Below are 18118 nucleotides of genomic sequence, written 5' to 3'. Positions count from 1 at the left end.
TTAGTGCATTGAGTGATACCAGTCAGACCATAGGTGAGACAGAAGATAGGTCTCCACTGAAATTTATGGATTGAGAAGTTACTTCACATATATTCCATGTCAAAGAAAAATCTCATAACTGTACTTTGACATGTAGACCAGCAGGTGTGATATGTCTCTAATGAATGACAGAGATTAATCTCCGCTCACCAATGTAATAAGCAGAAAAAGCTACTCTGGCTCTGATGAGATTTCAGCCTGTGGTCATTTATTCTTCCCAGATTCCAGCTATGCCAGCAAATGAGTCACTAGCTCTAGCTGCTCACCTTCATCCCTTGTTAGCTGTTACCTCCTCCTCAGGCTTGCCAGCAAAGCTGCTTATGTTAAGGCTCCCTTGCTTATTTCAGTCAAAATGAATGCAGTGATTTTAAAGAAATCTTTGCTCACCATGTTCCTTTTGGCTGCAGTGGGTCAAGGAGAGCTCAAATGGGGAGTTTAACTGGCAGATCTGAGAGAGAAATATCTCCATGAGCAGCAGAAGGTCCTGGTCTGGAGTTTTAACCTCTCTCAACAGCAGAGCTGGTGTGCCTAGAATTGCAGCAGCTGTGGAGAAAGTCTTTCTCTAATTGAATTGTATATAGCTTAGGACAGAAGAGAATAAAGATAGTTTATCTATGAAGCATTCACCTCTCTACAGTTTGAAGCTTTTTGGTAGAAGTAATGTGTAATTGTGCTCTTCAAGTCTGAACAGTATCTCTCTAGCCTGCTCAGGTTTCCACCATCTGTCATTCTGGAGCTGTGAATGGTAAAAATGCATCTGGTCATTATTGTAGCATATGACTAATTTCAAAGATGGAACTTCAATGCAAGTAATTAGTGGGACTTCAAGTCAATGTGTCATTGTTTTGAGGGAAGACAGGCTGGCTTCCCTTCCTCTCCATGTATCTCAATCCTTTTTCATTTAATTTTATAGGTGAATAGTGATATTGTTTACTTAAGGAGGAAGAAAAATGGAATCCAAACAATAGAAAAAATTGACACAAGCCACATTGGGCAGTTGATTGTGACCAAGGAAGTTGGAGGTGATGGAATGATGGAGATCACTGAGGACTACAAGTTCCATGAAGGTAACCTGAAATGGGTTGGGACTGTACCAATGTAGATTTACCTCATCCAGATCTTGGATGGTGGATTTACAAGCCGCTGTCACTGAGGAAGCTTCATGAAAAGCTACCAAGGCGTGCTCTGGAACCTTTTATTTGTAACTCGATCCCAGCAGCAGTGCAGATGTCTTCATGAGAACATAAACTTTGTTACTCAGAAATTCTTTGTACTGAGTAAGCAGTAGAGAAAATAGAGGATAGTCCTGGAGTAACTCAAAGCACTGAAAAGAATTCAAGGCTTTTTATACAGGTGTTTAGACATTTCTTACACAGGCCAAATGTTTGCACAGACTAAAATAAGTGTAGCTCCATTAATATAAATTAAGCTACATTAATTTATATAATATGACTAAAATCTCTCACACCAGCTCTCTTGGAAGCTGTGAAGTTCTCCTAATAGTAACTTAACCCCAGGAAGGTTCACTGTGCTTGTTCATTCATTTCAGCGATGATAAATTATGGAAGATGCACCCAGTGAGTGGGCTAATGCAGTACCCTTGTTTATTTTCTAAATTTGATTTTCATTCATTTTTAGGCTCAGAGGAAGAGAGACTGGCTCTTGAGACTGCTGTGATGTATGGCGTTAAAAAGCAAACTCCCCAAGATACCATGTATCAGCCACAAACAGATGTTGATATGGACTTCCAAGTGCAAAAGGCAGTCCTTGGCAGTGACTTTAAAGTCTCTATAACTTTCAGGAACAAAAGTCACAACTATTATACTGCTAAAACCTACCTTTCAGGCAACATAGTATTTTATACAGGAGTCACAAAAAATGAATTCAAGAAACATACCTTCGAGGCAAAGCTGAAACCCTCTTCATGTAAGATCTACATTGTTGTTTTCAAATCTGTTAGCTTTTTTTTCTCTATGTCATTAACTATCACCAATGTCTCTACCCATGTGTATAGGCAATTCTAGTAGCAAGGGGTAGGATATTCTACTGGATATCAGGAGGCTCTACTCACAACTCTGTCCCTGCTACTAGTATTGTTTAGAGCTGAGGCTGTTTTCAGGCTATTGCTCACTGCATGACACTCTCTTAAACCTAGCTGCATATCTGGGAGCTGTTAATTTTTCCTACTTAGTATCAAAGAAAGCAAAGGAGAGCACATACTAAGGTACAAGGTATTGTTTCACACTTTTAGTCTCTTAGCAGTATGTTGGCAAGTGAAGGAAAGGTTCTGGTTCTCCAGGATGTCATTTGCAGGGAGAAAAAAGTGACTATCTTGTCTTACCTAGTAGAAGCTGACAAGCTCTGAGTAGGTTCAAGTACACATCTATCATTTGAGATCTGTATGGTTAAGAATTTTGTGTTTGTAGTGATCTAAAAAGTTTATGTGTAATTAGAATGTGTCACTGTAGAGCACGGGCATTTATCATCTGGGCAAGCACCTCAAAGTTGAGTTTTCTGTATAGATGCATTTGCTTTTCCTGATGCCCTTTGGACTGAGGTGGAGAGATCCTACCTCTCTTTTATGAGAAAAGCAATTCCTAGCAGCCTAGCTCATGCAGATGAGGGCAGAATTTTGCACTCCTCAAATCAGGAAAGTGGGATGTTGTCCTTTTTTATTTTGGACCTAAACATTGTATTTCCTGTCAGCCATGGCAGCTCCATTCAGAAAACATGAGACAAGTGTTGAGGACCTGCTGGCTTCTCCAGCAACAAGTGACTGCCAATCACTTATTCTACTGACAGGCCTGTGCTCTTGGGTCAGTGCCTCTATCTCAGCACAAGTGATGAGAACGTGCTCGCATGGAGGCCAAGTCAGAGAATCCTCCACTTGAGTTCCCCACTGAGAAAATCAGGAGCAATGATTTTCTCTTCTTGATGCTGCTACTGGGCAAAAGCAGTCTCTGCTGAGCACAGTGGGAGCAGTGGGACTTTGAAAGGCCAAAGGATGAGCCTCCTGATCTGGAACTGGTGCTGGATCAAAAGCAACCCTGGCTGACCTCTGAGCTTTCTCAGCTGGCTTGTCTAATCTTATCCCAGCTGAAGAGATACAGTGAGCCATCTCTCCTCAAAGAAGGCAGCTTTTGTCTCTGTGAGAAACCTCCATGAAACCACAGTTTCTATGCTTTCTTCCTCAGTTTGAGCATCATCTAAAACTGCACGTTTTTATTTTGAGATTATTGATGTCCATAATGTAGGTGTCCATTCATAGGGATCCACAGGTGAAGGTTAGTAAAAATTCTACCTCCAGTCTCTAACAAAGCCCTGACAGCTGCTTCTTGGATCTTTCTAACTCCCCGATTAATTTGGGGGGAGGTCTGGAGATAGCCTGTCAAAACACAGTGTGGGAGTTTATGGTGCATCAGTTAATACATATTTGATCTGAAATACTGCAAAACTTTCAGGCACTTAGCTAAGTACAGTAACAAAAAATAAAATTACCTGTTTGGTCTAAATTCTGTTCCCACTTCTTTGATGGGGGAAAATGCATTCGTCTTGGAGGAGATGTGCAAATACATATCACGCTTTCTGGCTGCAGTTTGTGTTTGGTTCCAGGACTTCCATTTGCTCTTGTTTTAAAGGTCTGTGTAAGGTATTATTATTACCAAAAACACAGCTTCTGCAGTGCTTTAAGGCTCATCTAGCTCCTTTGTGCAAGAAATTAAATGAATAGGTGTTTAAGCATCACTGAGCCTCATAATTCATTTTTTTCTACATTAAATAAATGGTTTGTAAAAAGCTTCTTCAAACTATGCTAGGACTCTGCATTAACTGATGGGGAGTGAACATAGACTAGAAAGAGGCACCTGAGAGAGCAGAACATAGGAGGTTTTTTTGCGTATGTCCCCATGTACGTCCCCATCACTGCTTCTGACCAAGGAGACGTGTTTCAAGGTACTACAGCCTTTCAATGTGGAAATTAGCTTATGTCTGAGCTACCAGTCACCATCTTGTCGAGCACTTTGTCCCACAAAAGGACAAAAGGCCCTCATAAGTTACACCCTCTCTGAAGGTGGTACATAAAACTTGAGCATGAATTCTTTCACCTTTGCCTTGGAAAGGAGACTGCATGCAATCAGGATCCGTGTCTGAGCAGACAGGCAGTGTGAAGGGAGACAGTGGGATCATTTCCACTGCATGAGAATACTCTGTCAGGGGTGTGATGGGAGGATACCTTCTGAGGTACTCAAGCAGCATTTGTAGGCTTCATTCACGGCAAGAAGTGTCTGTGTGTGTATATATATATATATATATATGTATATATGTATATATATATATATATATGTATCTAGAAGTAATACAAAATTACAATACAATAAAGATGTGTCAAAGGTATTCTTCCAGTCCGTGCTGCTGAAAGAATAAAGCAAACTAGGTTTTCAAACAAGAAGAGAATGTAGGATTTTCAGAATAATGATTAAAGGAATTGTGTGGGTTGAAAACATCTTTGAGGATTCAAATAGCTTAAGCCCTCCAATGCCTTCAAAGGTGCTCTTGCATCTATTCAGTTATATTTAGATTTCTCTATTTTTCTGAAAGACTGTAAGGCAACTCAGTGTGTCTCCCTTGGCTTTCCCAGGTGCAGTAAGGGGTACTGGCAAATTACCAGCACAACCAGTAATGAGAAATGGAAATCTAGGGTTTTTGGGGTTTTTTTTCCCTTTGGTGATTAAATTTAAGCAGAAAAATCAGTCTTTCCTTCCACCATCAATTTCTCTCCTATTATAACTAGTTAATTAATTTGCTTACTTACTTTATGCAGATGACAAATACCTTGCCTGATTTATAATCTACAGTTTGGGGCATTATGTGAAATCCTTTTACAAGAGGTATACAGTGAGAGAGAGGAAGAGAGAGAGAGAGGGAACACATCAAGTAAATTTAAAGCTGGCCTGGTAAATCCAGGTCAGGTGGGCAGCAAGGGAATAGCTTTGAAATCAAATCAAGGAACTGATTTTGATGTGAGTGGATCAAAAGAGTGAAAAGGAATGAATGTCATTTAGCCAATTTGGTTCAGTACTCTCAGTGTGTACAGTGTATGTCACAAATGCAGTACAAACAATACATATCAGTAATAATCATAGTAAACCAATGGGCGATCTTGATACATTTACCAGGGTTATAATTAATGTTTATAGAGGCAAGAGTTTCAGGTCTGTATATTCTGTCTAGTCACTTAGTAGGTCTTTTCTGCGTTATATTCTCACACCATTGTTGGCCTGGGAATTGCAGTTCAATATAGTTAAAATTAATGATTACCCACATCTCAGCCATCACACCTAGGAAGACTTGTTCCTTCCAATAATTATTGTCAAGGAGCAGGTGAAAGCTTTCTGGAGGGCATGCTGGCAAGAGAGAGACCTTCTTGCTAAATTTTGCACGCAAGTCCAATGTAGGACACAATCAGGTATCTAGACATGTCCTGGAGAGTAGGTGGTCTCCCAGGTAGCCTGCATAGGCTTACACCTCACAATTACTCTTCTGGTAACATCCCTAGTGGTATCTCTCTTCCAGGAAGAGAGGCAGAGAAAGCACGGGGCTAAAGTGAAAGAAAAAACAGGGATGACCCTCAAAAGCTGGTTTGGACCTTTATGCCCAGTAGCTATTCATTACCGCTCTTACTTCCTGCTTATTTTGTGATACTGCCTAGTAACTTTCTCAATAGTGACTTGGCCTGTGCTGACAGGTACTGGGAAGAAGCTATGCACAAACCCAGACCTTTCCCCAGGGAGCTTACAGCCTAAATGTAAAGAGGGCAAGATAAGAGGGGTAATGGTGAGGTAAGGAAATGAAGCCAGTTGGGAAAAAATGTCAAAGTCATTCTTTGGTGATGGGCCACCTTTTTGAAAGGCAATTGTGTAACAGACACTGACCATGCTGGAAGAAGAAATTATCCATTAGATTACTTCAGATGCCTTTTTTCTTTCCTGTTTCTCCCCTCAGTCAGCACTTTTGATGTTGTGATCAAATCGAGCGAGTACCTGAGTGACCTGCTGGACCAAGCCTCCTTTCATTTCTTTGTGACGGCACGGATTGATGAAACTGGGAAGATTCTGGCCATGCAGAAGGCAACAGTCCTGGAAATTCCCACCCTGAGGATCAAGGTAGCTGAAGGCTGGGGTGGAGGCGAGTGACCACCATACTGCAAGTGGGCTGTTATCCACAAGGCTGTTCTCCACAAGGCTGTCACCTCAACTTCTGGGATGAATGAGGAGACAAATATGTGTATGTGTATGTACGCGCTCACGTGTGTGTGCGTGTGCACGTGCATTGGACTTGCAGTCTGACATGGACCTTATAAAGCAGTAGCTGGCTTTAGTGTAGCAGGGTGCATAGATTTATTATGTATTGTACTGAGTATCCCTACACTGAAGTCTGAGTTTGAGAGCACCACTGGTAGTACAGAGCTGAAGTGGTTTCAGTGGAGGAAGGGAGGGAAAAGATCTGAAAAAGCTGTAGAAATTCAAAGGGTAAGAGAGATTACTCACTCAAGTCACTGAAGTCTTTAACTACTTCAGAAGTCTATTATATTCAAAGCAGCAAAGCACAGAGGCCTCTAGGTGAGGACACTGCTGTTGAGGTGAATATGCTTGCAAAGCTCCTGCAGGTGTTGTGGAAAGTTTGTCCAAACTCAGAGAAGCAGCATCGATCTGGGACAATGCTTTCAGATTTTCAATGCTTTTCTGCCATTCTGTGAATGCCCTGCTAGTGGAGTTCCCTGGAAGTTCAAGCTTTTCTGCAGTGGTGGTATGGTACCTACAAAAATGTAGAAGTGTGATGTTCATGACAGGATGATGACTCTATGCTGTATGACAAAGGCAAGGCTGAGATGTAGAGTTCTTGGTTCATAACAGCATACAAATGAATAGCCTTGTTTTCAAAAGCACTGAGGCTTCATCTGCTTTGAATTATGTCATTTGGACCTACTTTTTTCATAATACTAAAAAAAGTAATCGGAACATCTGTTCAGGAAGATTTATGTACACGTGAATGCAGCTCCCTAAGATTCAAGACTCTGAAAGAAACACAAGTATATAAACCTTTTTGCACCTGTATGTTTATTTGAACTCATGTTCATGTTTCCATGTAATTATTTATGTAGTAACTGCAGCCTTCTACAGAAAAAAACCCTATTTTTTTTAAAAAAAGTGTATCAAAACTAAAGGTAAGTTTGCAATTCACTCAATTTCATGGTCTGCAGAATCAGATCTGATCAGATTATTGGCCTTTTCAAACAGATTATGGGTATTTTCAAACAAAAGTTCTTTAGTACACTGAACATTCTAAAGAGGAGTTAAGAAGACAGATAAACTCTACTTCAAATACTTGTCTTCAATAACTAAATTTTAAAAGTAGAGCATTCTTTCAATTTAATACTTCAACAGAACATCTCATACAGCATCCCAAATTTCAGCTCCAAAATAGTTTATCCTCCCTGCCGTTAGGAAGAAAATATGTTTAGTATATAGCAGAAGTTGTCCAATAATTGTGTTTTCTAGTAAATCTGAGTTTATCTCCTCTCTATTTCTTTGTGATGTGTAAAAATACACTGAAATTTTAATAGCTGGAATTTTTAAAGTATGTATGTGCCTGTGTGTGTACCTATGCATTTATAGAGGAAATGTCACTTTATTGCTTTTCAAGAAATCAGATCTCCCAAGTTTTCTTGTCAGACTTATTAACTGAATAGTATGTTGAAGTTCTTTATGTGAGAGTAAGACAGAGGAATGAACAAAATGTAGTTCCTCTCCTGTCTCTAGGTACATCTTTGATCTTTCTCTGTTGGTCTAAGGAGCTTGTCAGAGTTAACAGTTCAGCAAATTACCCCATATTCTTATTTAGCTTGAGACTACGTTCCAAAAATAAGCTCAGCACTACATATCATGGCATCAATTGCATTTGTGATAGTTCAGGATGATTTTTTAATCTTTCCATGTAACAATGATCTTAAACAGGCAATTGAAGTAAGGAGGATGTGAGGCTTCTAATTGGGCTAGGAGTTGTGAAAATGCCACTGATGTATTTTTGAATATTCCAGTGGTGAAATACCATTGAGAGCTTAGCTGTATCTCATCCTTTACTCCAGTTAGTATATTGGTATTTGATACAGAGCGATCCCTTAGATCAGAGTCTTTCCAGCTTTTTGCAGATACCCCTTACATATTTGCAGTAGGGCTGCAGACCTCAGCAGAGCATTTTATATTTATTGACAAGACACTTGTTTTTCTTAGTTGCTTTTCTCAAGGTGCTTTAAAATACTTAATGGATCAGCTGGGATCTGCCAGCCATAAACTGAAAACCCTTGCCTGAGCCTTTTATACTCTGTGAGAAAAGTTGTTTTTCTAGGGGGAAAAAAATCCCCAAATCTCCATGCATGTAGTTTTTGTTTAGAAACATGTTCTTTTGCGTGTGTTTTCCAGGAAGCTGTACAACCAGCATGGATCTGAAGGCATAGGTGGTCCTACAACTATCTCTCGGGCCTACATAGAGTGTATGTTCAGAGCACAAGAGGCAGTTGTGAGGCAGAGGCAAGACAGGCACAATGGTTCCAGTGGGTGCAAGCAATGTGGCCGGGTGTTTCTAATTTAGAGTAATCAGGCCTGTGCTTCCCTTCTGAGTAGGCCATGCATTCAGTTGGACACTCAGCTCCAGTACTCTGCATGCAGAGTTCTGGGTTTTTTTTGGGAAATGAAGGCCTACATCTTGACCTACCATAGGGAGTGAGGGAAAATTGCAATGGGCAGAAAAATCTGCAGTTGATGTCTATAGGCCCATCCAACAATTTTTTTCTGACTAGGCCTTCTCTGCCTCATGTTGTTTTGTTGTGCGTTCCATTTCACAGAATCACAGACTTATTACAGTTGGAAAGGGCCTATAAGATCATCAAGTCCAACCACTAACCTCACACTGCCAGGCCCATCACTAAACCACATCTCTCAGCAGCTCATCTATGCATCTTTTGAATATCTCCAGGGATGGTGACTCCACGTCTTCCCTGCGCAGCCTGTTCCAATGTTTAATAATCATCTTGGTGAAAAAGTTCTTCCTAATGTCTCATCTAAAAGTCTCCAACCCATCTCTTTCCTTGGAAGTACTGTGTATCTAACTCTACAAATTTTACCATGGGGCATTTTATTATAATCAGCTTGTGAAGGATTGTCCTTTCCTAATGTCTTGCAGACCCAAGGTGAGATGGTAGCTGGTAAAGAAATGTCTGTGACTGTGGAATTCACCAATCCTCTGAAACAAACCCTGGAGAATGTCACGGTTCGCCTCGAGGGACCTGGCGTGCTGAGAACAGTGAAAAAGATGTTCAGGTAGGGAAGAAAGCACAGATAGTTGGGAGTTTTTCCCCTCTTTGTTCACAGGAGGAAGCTCACAGAGATACTTAACTAATAATGCACTGACTAATTCAATTCAGAGACTCTCTCCTTACTTTAAAATTCAATGCACAGAGGAGCTATAGGTCTCAATAGTCAAAAGTCAGGCTGTCTAGAGAGACTGTGAGAGCATTTCATCTGTTCAGTATCAGCATTGCAGGAAAAGGTAGTGGTTGTAGGTAGTTGCTAATGCAAGCTGAGTTTACTTTTTCACTGTATTACATTATTTTTAGCATTTGACAATAGCACCTGCAAGCCTCTATCACAGAGAGACAGATTTATCCTACACATGAAATGTTTACTGTCACTGGCTCAGTATGTGCAAATCAAGTCCTGCACTGTTTTTCAAAAAGGGCTTTTCTCCACCCGTGTTAATCATGATTATACAAGACATTCAGGTACCTCAGATGATCTTTGCAAGCTTATGTCAAGACACAGAACGTGTGCTGGATGCAGCAGAGCCCGCTGGGACAGCTGCAGCCTGTGTGCAAACACACAGTTCCCTGCTGATTGCACCACTGCACCTGACACAGGGTGCTCCCAAGCCTGAGGAAAAGGAAAGCCACCTTCATTGTACTCAGTTGCACTCCATACTGACACAGGGGCACCCAGACACCAACCACTCTTTCTATTTGAGTTCAGTGCTATAAGTTCAGCATTAGCCAGTTTCAGAAAATATAACTGAGATCCTTGGAAAATTTTGCAGACATTGCTGAGTCCTGGACAGCCAAAGCAATGTTATCTATCATTACCTGAGCTGATGGTCCCCAGGTGTGTGCACAAAGAGTATGAAAAATTGCCTTTGCTTCACCAGCTGCATATATTGTCAGTGTTACCTGCAGTCAGTGGGGGAGGTCTGAGCCTAACTGCACCTGGGCCAGGGATAAAAAGATCAAAACCAGTCTCCAGAGTGGAGCTTGATAGAAAAATGACTGTGAAAGGGCATCATATTATGCTTGCTTTGTGCATGTAGTATGTCACAGGCACTGCTGAACATGACTTGGCACAGTCTACAGGGGTGACACAAGTTGCAGCAATAACCCTCATCACTACCCAGTCGTGCCAGCCTCCTCTGTTGTTCTATATCTTTCTCAATCCAAAAGCTGACGTGGGCTGCTCTCACCTTCAAGGGTGCAGAATTGTTAGTTGCATCAAAGGCACCAGAGTTAGAGAGAAAAATGACTCATGAAACAGACGTCATTTTCCTTCAAGTCACCATGTTTTCCTCTTTTCAGTAGCGTCCTTGGCATAGTTTAAAACGGAAATGGATCAGCTTAGTCATTTTAAGATTTAACTTCTCTGGGACGTATGAAGGCTGCAGGTTACACACAGAGGACAGAGCAGGGCGCAGTTGTAGTTTATTTAAATAATAATCACATTTGCCTCCATGCATTCAAAGTGATAAATGGCTCCAGTGTGGTGATGGCTCAGCATATTACGCAGAACCATTCATCACTGAATTCTCTCCCAGGAAAATCAGATTAGGGTGGCTTTACTCCATTTGCAGAGAATTAAATCTATTCTAGTCTTTCCCCACCCTTACATTGCTTCCCTGTCTATCAGGGACTGACATACAAGGGATGTGGCTTCTGCAGTTCTTCATGGGGATGAGACTTTTGATCTCTCTGTATTTTTAAGGTAGGTTTTTTTGTAGCACTTGAGTGACTCCACGAAACAGATATGTGTTGTACAGATGACATAACATTATTCTGGGAGTGGAGTGGCTTGGAGGCTTCAGCCCTAGCCATTCATGAAACTATTTACATTGTAATATTTATATATATATAGTTATAGATAGATATTTAGCTACTAGCCTCAGACAGATGAGGAACATGACTTATGCAAAAGGCTTTGGCAACAGCCGTTCCTACTTGGGGCATAGTCTTTGCATGACAAATTAAAATTAACCAGGCAGTATTAAAAGGATTTTAGCCAAACATGCATTCACACTGGCAGGTAAGTCACTCCACATGTTTCAATATGTCAAAGCTCAGCTAGTATTAACATTTGTAGAGAGAAGCAAGTTGTTTTAGAAGTAGGACAGTAGAGAAACAAGAAAAGGTGGGTTTGGTTTCCTATCAGGTATATATCTTCCTGCAGGTATATAAATATACAGAAATTACACTCTCTCACTGGGGCACTGTGGAGGTATGGTCTGGAGCCCCTCATCCTTAGAGAATCTAGCCCCTAAGTAAGAAAGTAGACCAAACCTTGCTGCACAGCAGACTTGTGTAATATCTTCTTCAATTTCTGTACAGATAATCTCTTGCAGATCATTCTCATAAACTTGAAATTTAAAAAGGTACTTAACCTTGTGCAGCAACTGAAGTCATTGCTTTACCATATTACCATTTTTAGAAGGCATTTGGTGGAGCAGGCAGGACAGCTAAGGGGAACAGAATATCTCTCATTAAGAACAAAGATAAAAAGAGGGAAGACACTTGCTGGAAGTAGCCTGCACATCCTCACACCAAAAATACAATCTTCCTCTGCTTTTTCTTTTCTAAAACTGGGCACAAGCCTCAGGGTACCTATAACTGTACATGCAAATTATAATGCAGTGCCACATGGAGATACCTAAGCTAACCTCTAAGAAGCTGGAATTCTTCTCATCTTAGGAGAGGCAGAGTTGCACTGAAAAAAATATTAAGGGGGAAGGATCCCAGGCTATCTCATTTAGAGCTAATTAAGGTTTCATGTCTTGTGACAACTTGTGTTAAGCCTGGGTAGTCATTTCTGTCCTGACACTGGCATAGGACATGGCATCTGAGAACCAAATCCTACCAGATGAGAACTGGAAAAGTGACTAAAGTTTAGGCTTACTTTACTCTCACTTTATTTGATATATTCAGCAGAACATCCTAACCATGTGAGATGAGAACACTGATTAAATTCATAATCCTCTTACTTAATGCTGAGGAAAAGAACGTTTGTTTTTATAAATAGCTCCTCACTACACTACCTTCTCCATTGGTTCCTTTGGAGCAGCTGTATCCTGACATGCCCCAAACATAATCCATCAATCAATATCAGCCTTCAAAATCTCCACACGGAACATAGTGAAAGCATTGAGAAAACACAGAAACCCAATACTCGAGGCTCTCCATGCATCTTAATTGTAGCAAAAACTGAAAATCAAGAGCAGCACAGAATACAGTTACATTACAGTATGAGTTACCAAGAGTCGTACATAACGTGAGAGAGCAAGTGCCAACAGCAGAACTCCCAAGAACACTTTGACTTATTTGTATGGTCGTGAAGAAGTCACCTGAAGTGGCCAGTGAGGGGATCTGCTGTTGTTACGGCTTTGACAAGGTGGTACAGAGTAGGAGCTGGCAAAGTGGCTCAGTGTCTCATCAGCTCTCTGTTGGGTTTGCATGGGAATGCCCCGGACACTTCATAGCAAAGACTTATTTAAAACATTTAAGGAATTACCAAGGAATCACCAACAGGCCATTGGCTGTAGTAAAGAGGTAAAATGGGATTATAAAGTAAAAGAGATCTATGTTAGCTATAAAGAAAATAATTCTGAAAGTGATTGTGAGATGAAATGACAGGAGGCAGCAGAAAATGGATTCACTTTGGAAATTTAAAATTAGCCAGGAGGAAAAGCTAGAAAGGACTTGGACAGAGTCAGTTCCGAGAGAAATAGAGGCTGGAGACAATAATTTATGGGACACTTACAAGAATGAGTGAAACAAAAAACCTGAGACATGTTATAGAGTCCACCTTCACTTTCTCCAGTTGTAGGTCATGTTGAGAGTGCTGGGTGACTGATCACAATATTGTTACTTTCCTTTTTCCCTACAGGCAAATCCCAACTAACTCTACCTTGATCTGGGAAGTAAAATGCATCCCAAAACGACCGGGCTTACGAAAGCTGATTGCAAGCCTGAATTGTGATACTTTGAGGCACGTGTATGGTGAGATGAATGTCCAGATTCAGAAACCATGAACCCAGGCACTGCCTTCATCTCTCATTTAACTATATTTCAAAAGATCACATTGGGAGAGGTGGAGGGGAAAGAGGTAGAGATCCACTTACTGTTATTTTGGTCATCATTGTGCTGAATAGAATTTGATAATGAAAACTAATTTGTAAGACTGGGGAGAGCACAAAAAAGCATCTGGCTAGGGAATTATTTAAATTAAGGTATATGTAATTAAAAGCAATCCTAGGCCATATTATTCCTATAGCTCACTTCTATGTATGGGCATTTCCATTAGTGCTGCAAGGAAAACTAAAAAGCTCCATTCACCGAAGTAGTCTGAACTTTAGCTTTAATTAATGCCTGATATTTCACTGAAAAGGAAAAAAGAAGACTCGGTGTTATAAACTCTTACACTGAATTACACAAGCCTATGGTAGATCATTCAGACTGCAATAAAAGCAGGTATTTCTAGCTAAAGAACTGCTTTGTCTTACAATGTTACGGTTTTCCCACTCATGGAGACCCCCCTTTGCTGGAAGCATTTCTCAGTATCTATTATTTCCAGAATATTTCCAGCTCTTTGTTTCCTCTTGCTGTTTCCATGTGCTTTTTCTCCTACTCTTTCATGTGTGCAGGCACCCACGCATACTCACTCCTTTATTTCATGTCCCTATCCCACCTTGTGTGCTGTTGATACACTGTTCCTCTCATTCACATGTTGAAAATCCAGTTTTTCATGTCAGTGCTTGAGAGTTCATCACACCAAACGCACATTTCCTGGTCTCATCTCTTGTGTGTGATGTGTTCTCTCTTCAAACTTTTCTGCCTTTTCCTCTTTCCCAAAATCCACCCTATAGCCTCATTTCCCACATGGGTGGGTGTCAGGGGTTTTGCTACCATCTGGTAAACAGGGTGAAGGAGAGAGGATTGGATGGGGCAGCCCGAAGGTCTCCTGCCAGCCTCACAAGCCTAGTAAATATCCTGCACTGGGGCTGAGTTTACATTTAACACCTGGGGATGAGGTTAGACCAAACCATGCCTGGGAATCACGGCTGCTGCAGAATGAAGGCCTGTTACATGAACAAACCCAGGAGTATGCAGGGACAGAAGCTCAGCTGAAAAAGGAGTAGAGACACTATTCTGAAAAACTCCACAAGCTGAGTCTGCTTCCTGCCTTTCTCACAGCATATTCCTCTGTGAGGTGCAGTGAGGCCTCCCAAGGTATCAGTCCTCCCAGAGGGCCTTCTGGCCCAGAAGCTGTTCTGAATGGTTTCCGTTAGTCTTCCATGCAGGGTACCACTCGTTCCTAAGCCATGTACCCCATTGTATCAGGGCAGGAGAGGTGGGGGTGTATGTTTGTTTTTCATCCCTTGAAATCCTGCTTTGGATTGTCTTCCATGAGGCAAAGATGCACATACCATAAGCTGCCTCATCTTCTCTCTGCTGGCCACAGTGTGTAAGAAGATGCCCCATACCTGTGACCAGCTGTTAAAAATAAGCAAATCCTGGGAGGGGAGAAATGCAGGCTGCTCTGTAGCTAAAGTACGTGACTCAAAGCAAAGATTCATACCACCCCATATGCCCATGAGTAGCCCTGGATCCAGGAATACGAAACTTTGGGGAGGCTTTCTCTTCTGGTATGAGCAAAGACTCGTTTTGTACAGCTTATGTGACGATATTAGAAACTTTGCAGTATCAAAGTCTCCCATATAAGTCCTCTGGGGTACAAGGGACTGAACAGTGTGTTATAAATGCAAGGTGACGATCTCTGCTAAGTAATTAAGCAGTCTTACCAGAGTTTACAACTTCTGATAAAATGATCCCTTTTTTTCTGCATAGAAGCCTGCTTTCCATTCCAGACTTTTTATAACTACAGTGTAGGAAGAATTTAAAATAAAGCACGTCTGATTACACTTGTGTCTTGTGTTCTGTATTTTGATGCATCACTTCTTCCAAATAGTAGCACTATAGGCATGCATCTTGCTGCATCTTCATTGTAAAAGTTAAAAAATTCTATTCTGCGAATAAAGAAGGGGTTTTTTTGGGAGGAGGGGTGCTAAGGAGATTTCCTTATTTTTATTTAAAGGAACAGCAGCAACAACAAAACCTTATAGGCTCGGTTTAACTATTTGGCTTTGATTTTCCTTCTGTTTCAACAACTGACTGCCTAACGCATTGGAATGAAGATTTCCAGAGCACATCATAATGCCAGCAACGAGAATCCCTGGATTCCCCTGGAAATGCCAAAGCCCATTAAGTGGCCGGTATGGTCCTAATAAAACCTTACATACATCCCACTTCTCTCAGTTAAGCATTTCCAGCATTTTACTAACAGGCATTAAGCTGAATGATGTTCACCGGGAATCGGGAAGTATTTTTACGGATAGTTTCTAGAGGAGTATATTGAAGCAAAGAGAAGTGATGACTGGGAATAGAGGCCAGAAATGTCAATGGCCTTTGGCATCACCAGCCTGCTGACTCTGCCCAGAGTTGTTCACAAAAACCTAAGGACAAAGTTGGCCTCCAGATTTCAGCCACTCATCACCTTGGGGATAAGCTGTTGTATGAATTGTGTAAAATCTTACTGAAAAGCAGTGAGTGCTATGATAGCACTATATGTTTGCATAGGAAATAATGGTCAGATTAGTAACCCCATATCTGGAGGGTCTTTGAATCTGAAAGGAGTTAGAGTTCAAACTCTTCAACCAAGGATCTCTTTTGAGTAGGATGAACTTATGTCTTCAACCCAGCCATCACATCTTGGAGATGGACTGGAGAGGAAGAAGTCCAAAACTAAACCCTCATGTCAACAGATCCGATGCTCCAACAACTCAGAGAAACCAAGTACAAACAAAAGTCTGTGTACTCCTGAAGCTTATCTCGTCTGTTACCAACTTGTTACATCAAAGCTTCAATTCCCATCAATTTGTCACATTCAAAATCTTGTTATGATCAAAAGGAAACACACTTTAAGGGCAGGTGTAGGAAGGATATATTGGTAGTCTTGTTAAAAATAGTCTGACCAAAAAGTTACTATTACCTGAGGTAATTAGCATGGAATTCTATTCTGGTATCTTTATTATAATGATACTAACAGTCCAAATTATATCAGGTAAAACTGATAGATATCAACTTGCCTTTCTCTGCTTTTATGTACACCACTACACAGCCCCTCTGATGTCTTCAGTCTGGAGTGGGGGCATGTGTAACAGCAAGTGGTTAGTGCCGCAGATCCTCCAACAAGCAGAGTCTGACATTGGGGAAGAGTTTCTCCTCCTCTTTCCTGTGATAAGCAGGAATGAAAATGTCTTCCTTCTCACCTCATGACCCACTAGAGGTGATTTTTATGTGCTTATTAATACCCTCCACATCTTGTTCTTTCTTCAGTGGTTCACAGCTCCACACTAGATCCAAATTTGCTGTGTGTGATGTGTTTTACATGTGTTAGGTGCTCATTTGCTCTCCTTTGTTACATTTAAAATTTGCCTTACCTACTTGCTAATGTAAAAGCCTTTGATGACCAGTAATTAACTACTGGTGAGCTATTTGTAGCCTGAGGCCTCTAACATCATCCTACACCTGTACTGCCAGGGCCCCTGTTATCATGCCATGCTAGTGAACCTCTATGCTGCATTTTGGTTTGGAATCATAAATAGTTAATTCTACACAGAATAATTACCTGATCTTGCTGTCTACAAGTCACAAAAGAATATATATATAAAAACAAACAATTCATCATGCAGTTGGATAAAATAAAGTAAAAGCTGAAACAAAGTCAATAGTAGACATCAGGTCATTAGATGGTTGCTCTTATGGCTAAACAAAGCACGGAAAAATCTTGACAAGTCCTGATACCTGTTCTGCTAGCTTATCACCAAGCTGTGACCTTTCACAAGCAGTGGCAGCATCTTATTTGTGGAACAACATCAGAGAATGTGACTGAGCATTGACTTTTCTAGTGACTGGTACTACCAGTGATAATTGATTTGAACTGAAACTAATCAATAAATGCTCTACCAAATGGGTGACACCTCTAACCCTCCTCCCTTTTCTCCTGCTGGGGACGTAAATACTGCCCTTTTCTCAGCCTATTGTTTTCATGTTTGTCCTTATTTTCTGCGAGGAAGAGGTGAAGGCTGCTGGTGCTAGCTTCAAAACTTGAGTGATAGTGCAATGGAGGAAGATGAACAGGTCAAAGGGGATGGGAAATGTATTCGATCTTGTTTAAACCAAGATTAATAGCCCCACTGTGAAAGAGAAAAGTATGCTGTGAGTATCAGTAGAAGGAGAGAGATTGTCCTGGATGTTGGACCTAGTATGGCAGCTGGTATTGAGTAGGGATGCAACATGGTCATTAGACAAAAGTATGTTGGAAAAGCACCTGTAATGAAAGATAGTGCCTGAGAGAAGATAGAAGACTTTTAACTTGCAGGTAAGAGGGTTTTACTCTGTGCTTAAAGGCAAAGTTGAAAAGGCTGAGTTGAATATTGAAGAAAGGAGAACAAGGACTGCATGGTAAAGAGAGAAAACATGGACAAAGTTATGCAAAAGGAAGTTTCCTGATGGGGAGGAAGTGAAATCTGTAAGAGAGGAAGGCCCCAAGCCTGTGTTCTCTGATATAGAGAGAGGCTTACAGTGGTGGCAGAAGGCAGACCTCCTTGCTGTTTCTAGAGCTGGATGTGAGCTGACAGCACAAAGATTCACCTGCTG

At 41.0% G+C, this 18118-nt stretch overlaps 1 protein-coding gene across 8 annotated transcripts in view; it reads left to right on the top strand.

Annotated features, from left to right (window-relative positions):
* The window catches only part of F13A1 (coagulation factor XIII A chain), a 121397-nt gene extending 106076 nt beyond the window's left edge, over positions 1–15321 (top strand). For all 8 annotated transcript variants that reach the window (XM_061995429.1, XM_061995427.1, XM_061995428.1 and 5 more), the window contains 5 exons: positions 953–1106; positions 1678–1965; positions 6040–6200; positions 9277–9413; positions 13287–15321. In XM_061995429.1, the coding sequence (XP_061851413.1) occupies positions 953–1106; positions 1678–1965; positions 6040–6200; positions 9277–9413; positions 13287–13431 (885 nt within the window). In that variant the 3' untranslated portion in view covers positions 13432–15321. The remainder of the gene's footprint in view (positions 1–952; positions 1107–1677; positions 1966–6039; positions 6201–9276; positions 9414–13286) is intronic.
* Positions 15322–18118: the final 2797 nt, after the last annotated feature.

This window comes from Colius striatus, chromosome 4 (genome assembly GCF_028858725.1).
Source record: "Colius striatus isolate bColStr4 chromosome 4, bColStr4.1.hap1, whole genome shotgun sequence".
NCBI classification, from domain to species: domain Eukaryota; kingdom Metazoa; phylum Chordata; class Aves; order Coliiformes; family Coliidae; genus Colius; species Colius striatus.
The sequence above is the reverse complement of the archived record's forward strand: the minus strand, read 5'-3'. Positions and strand labels throughout refer to the sequence as shown.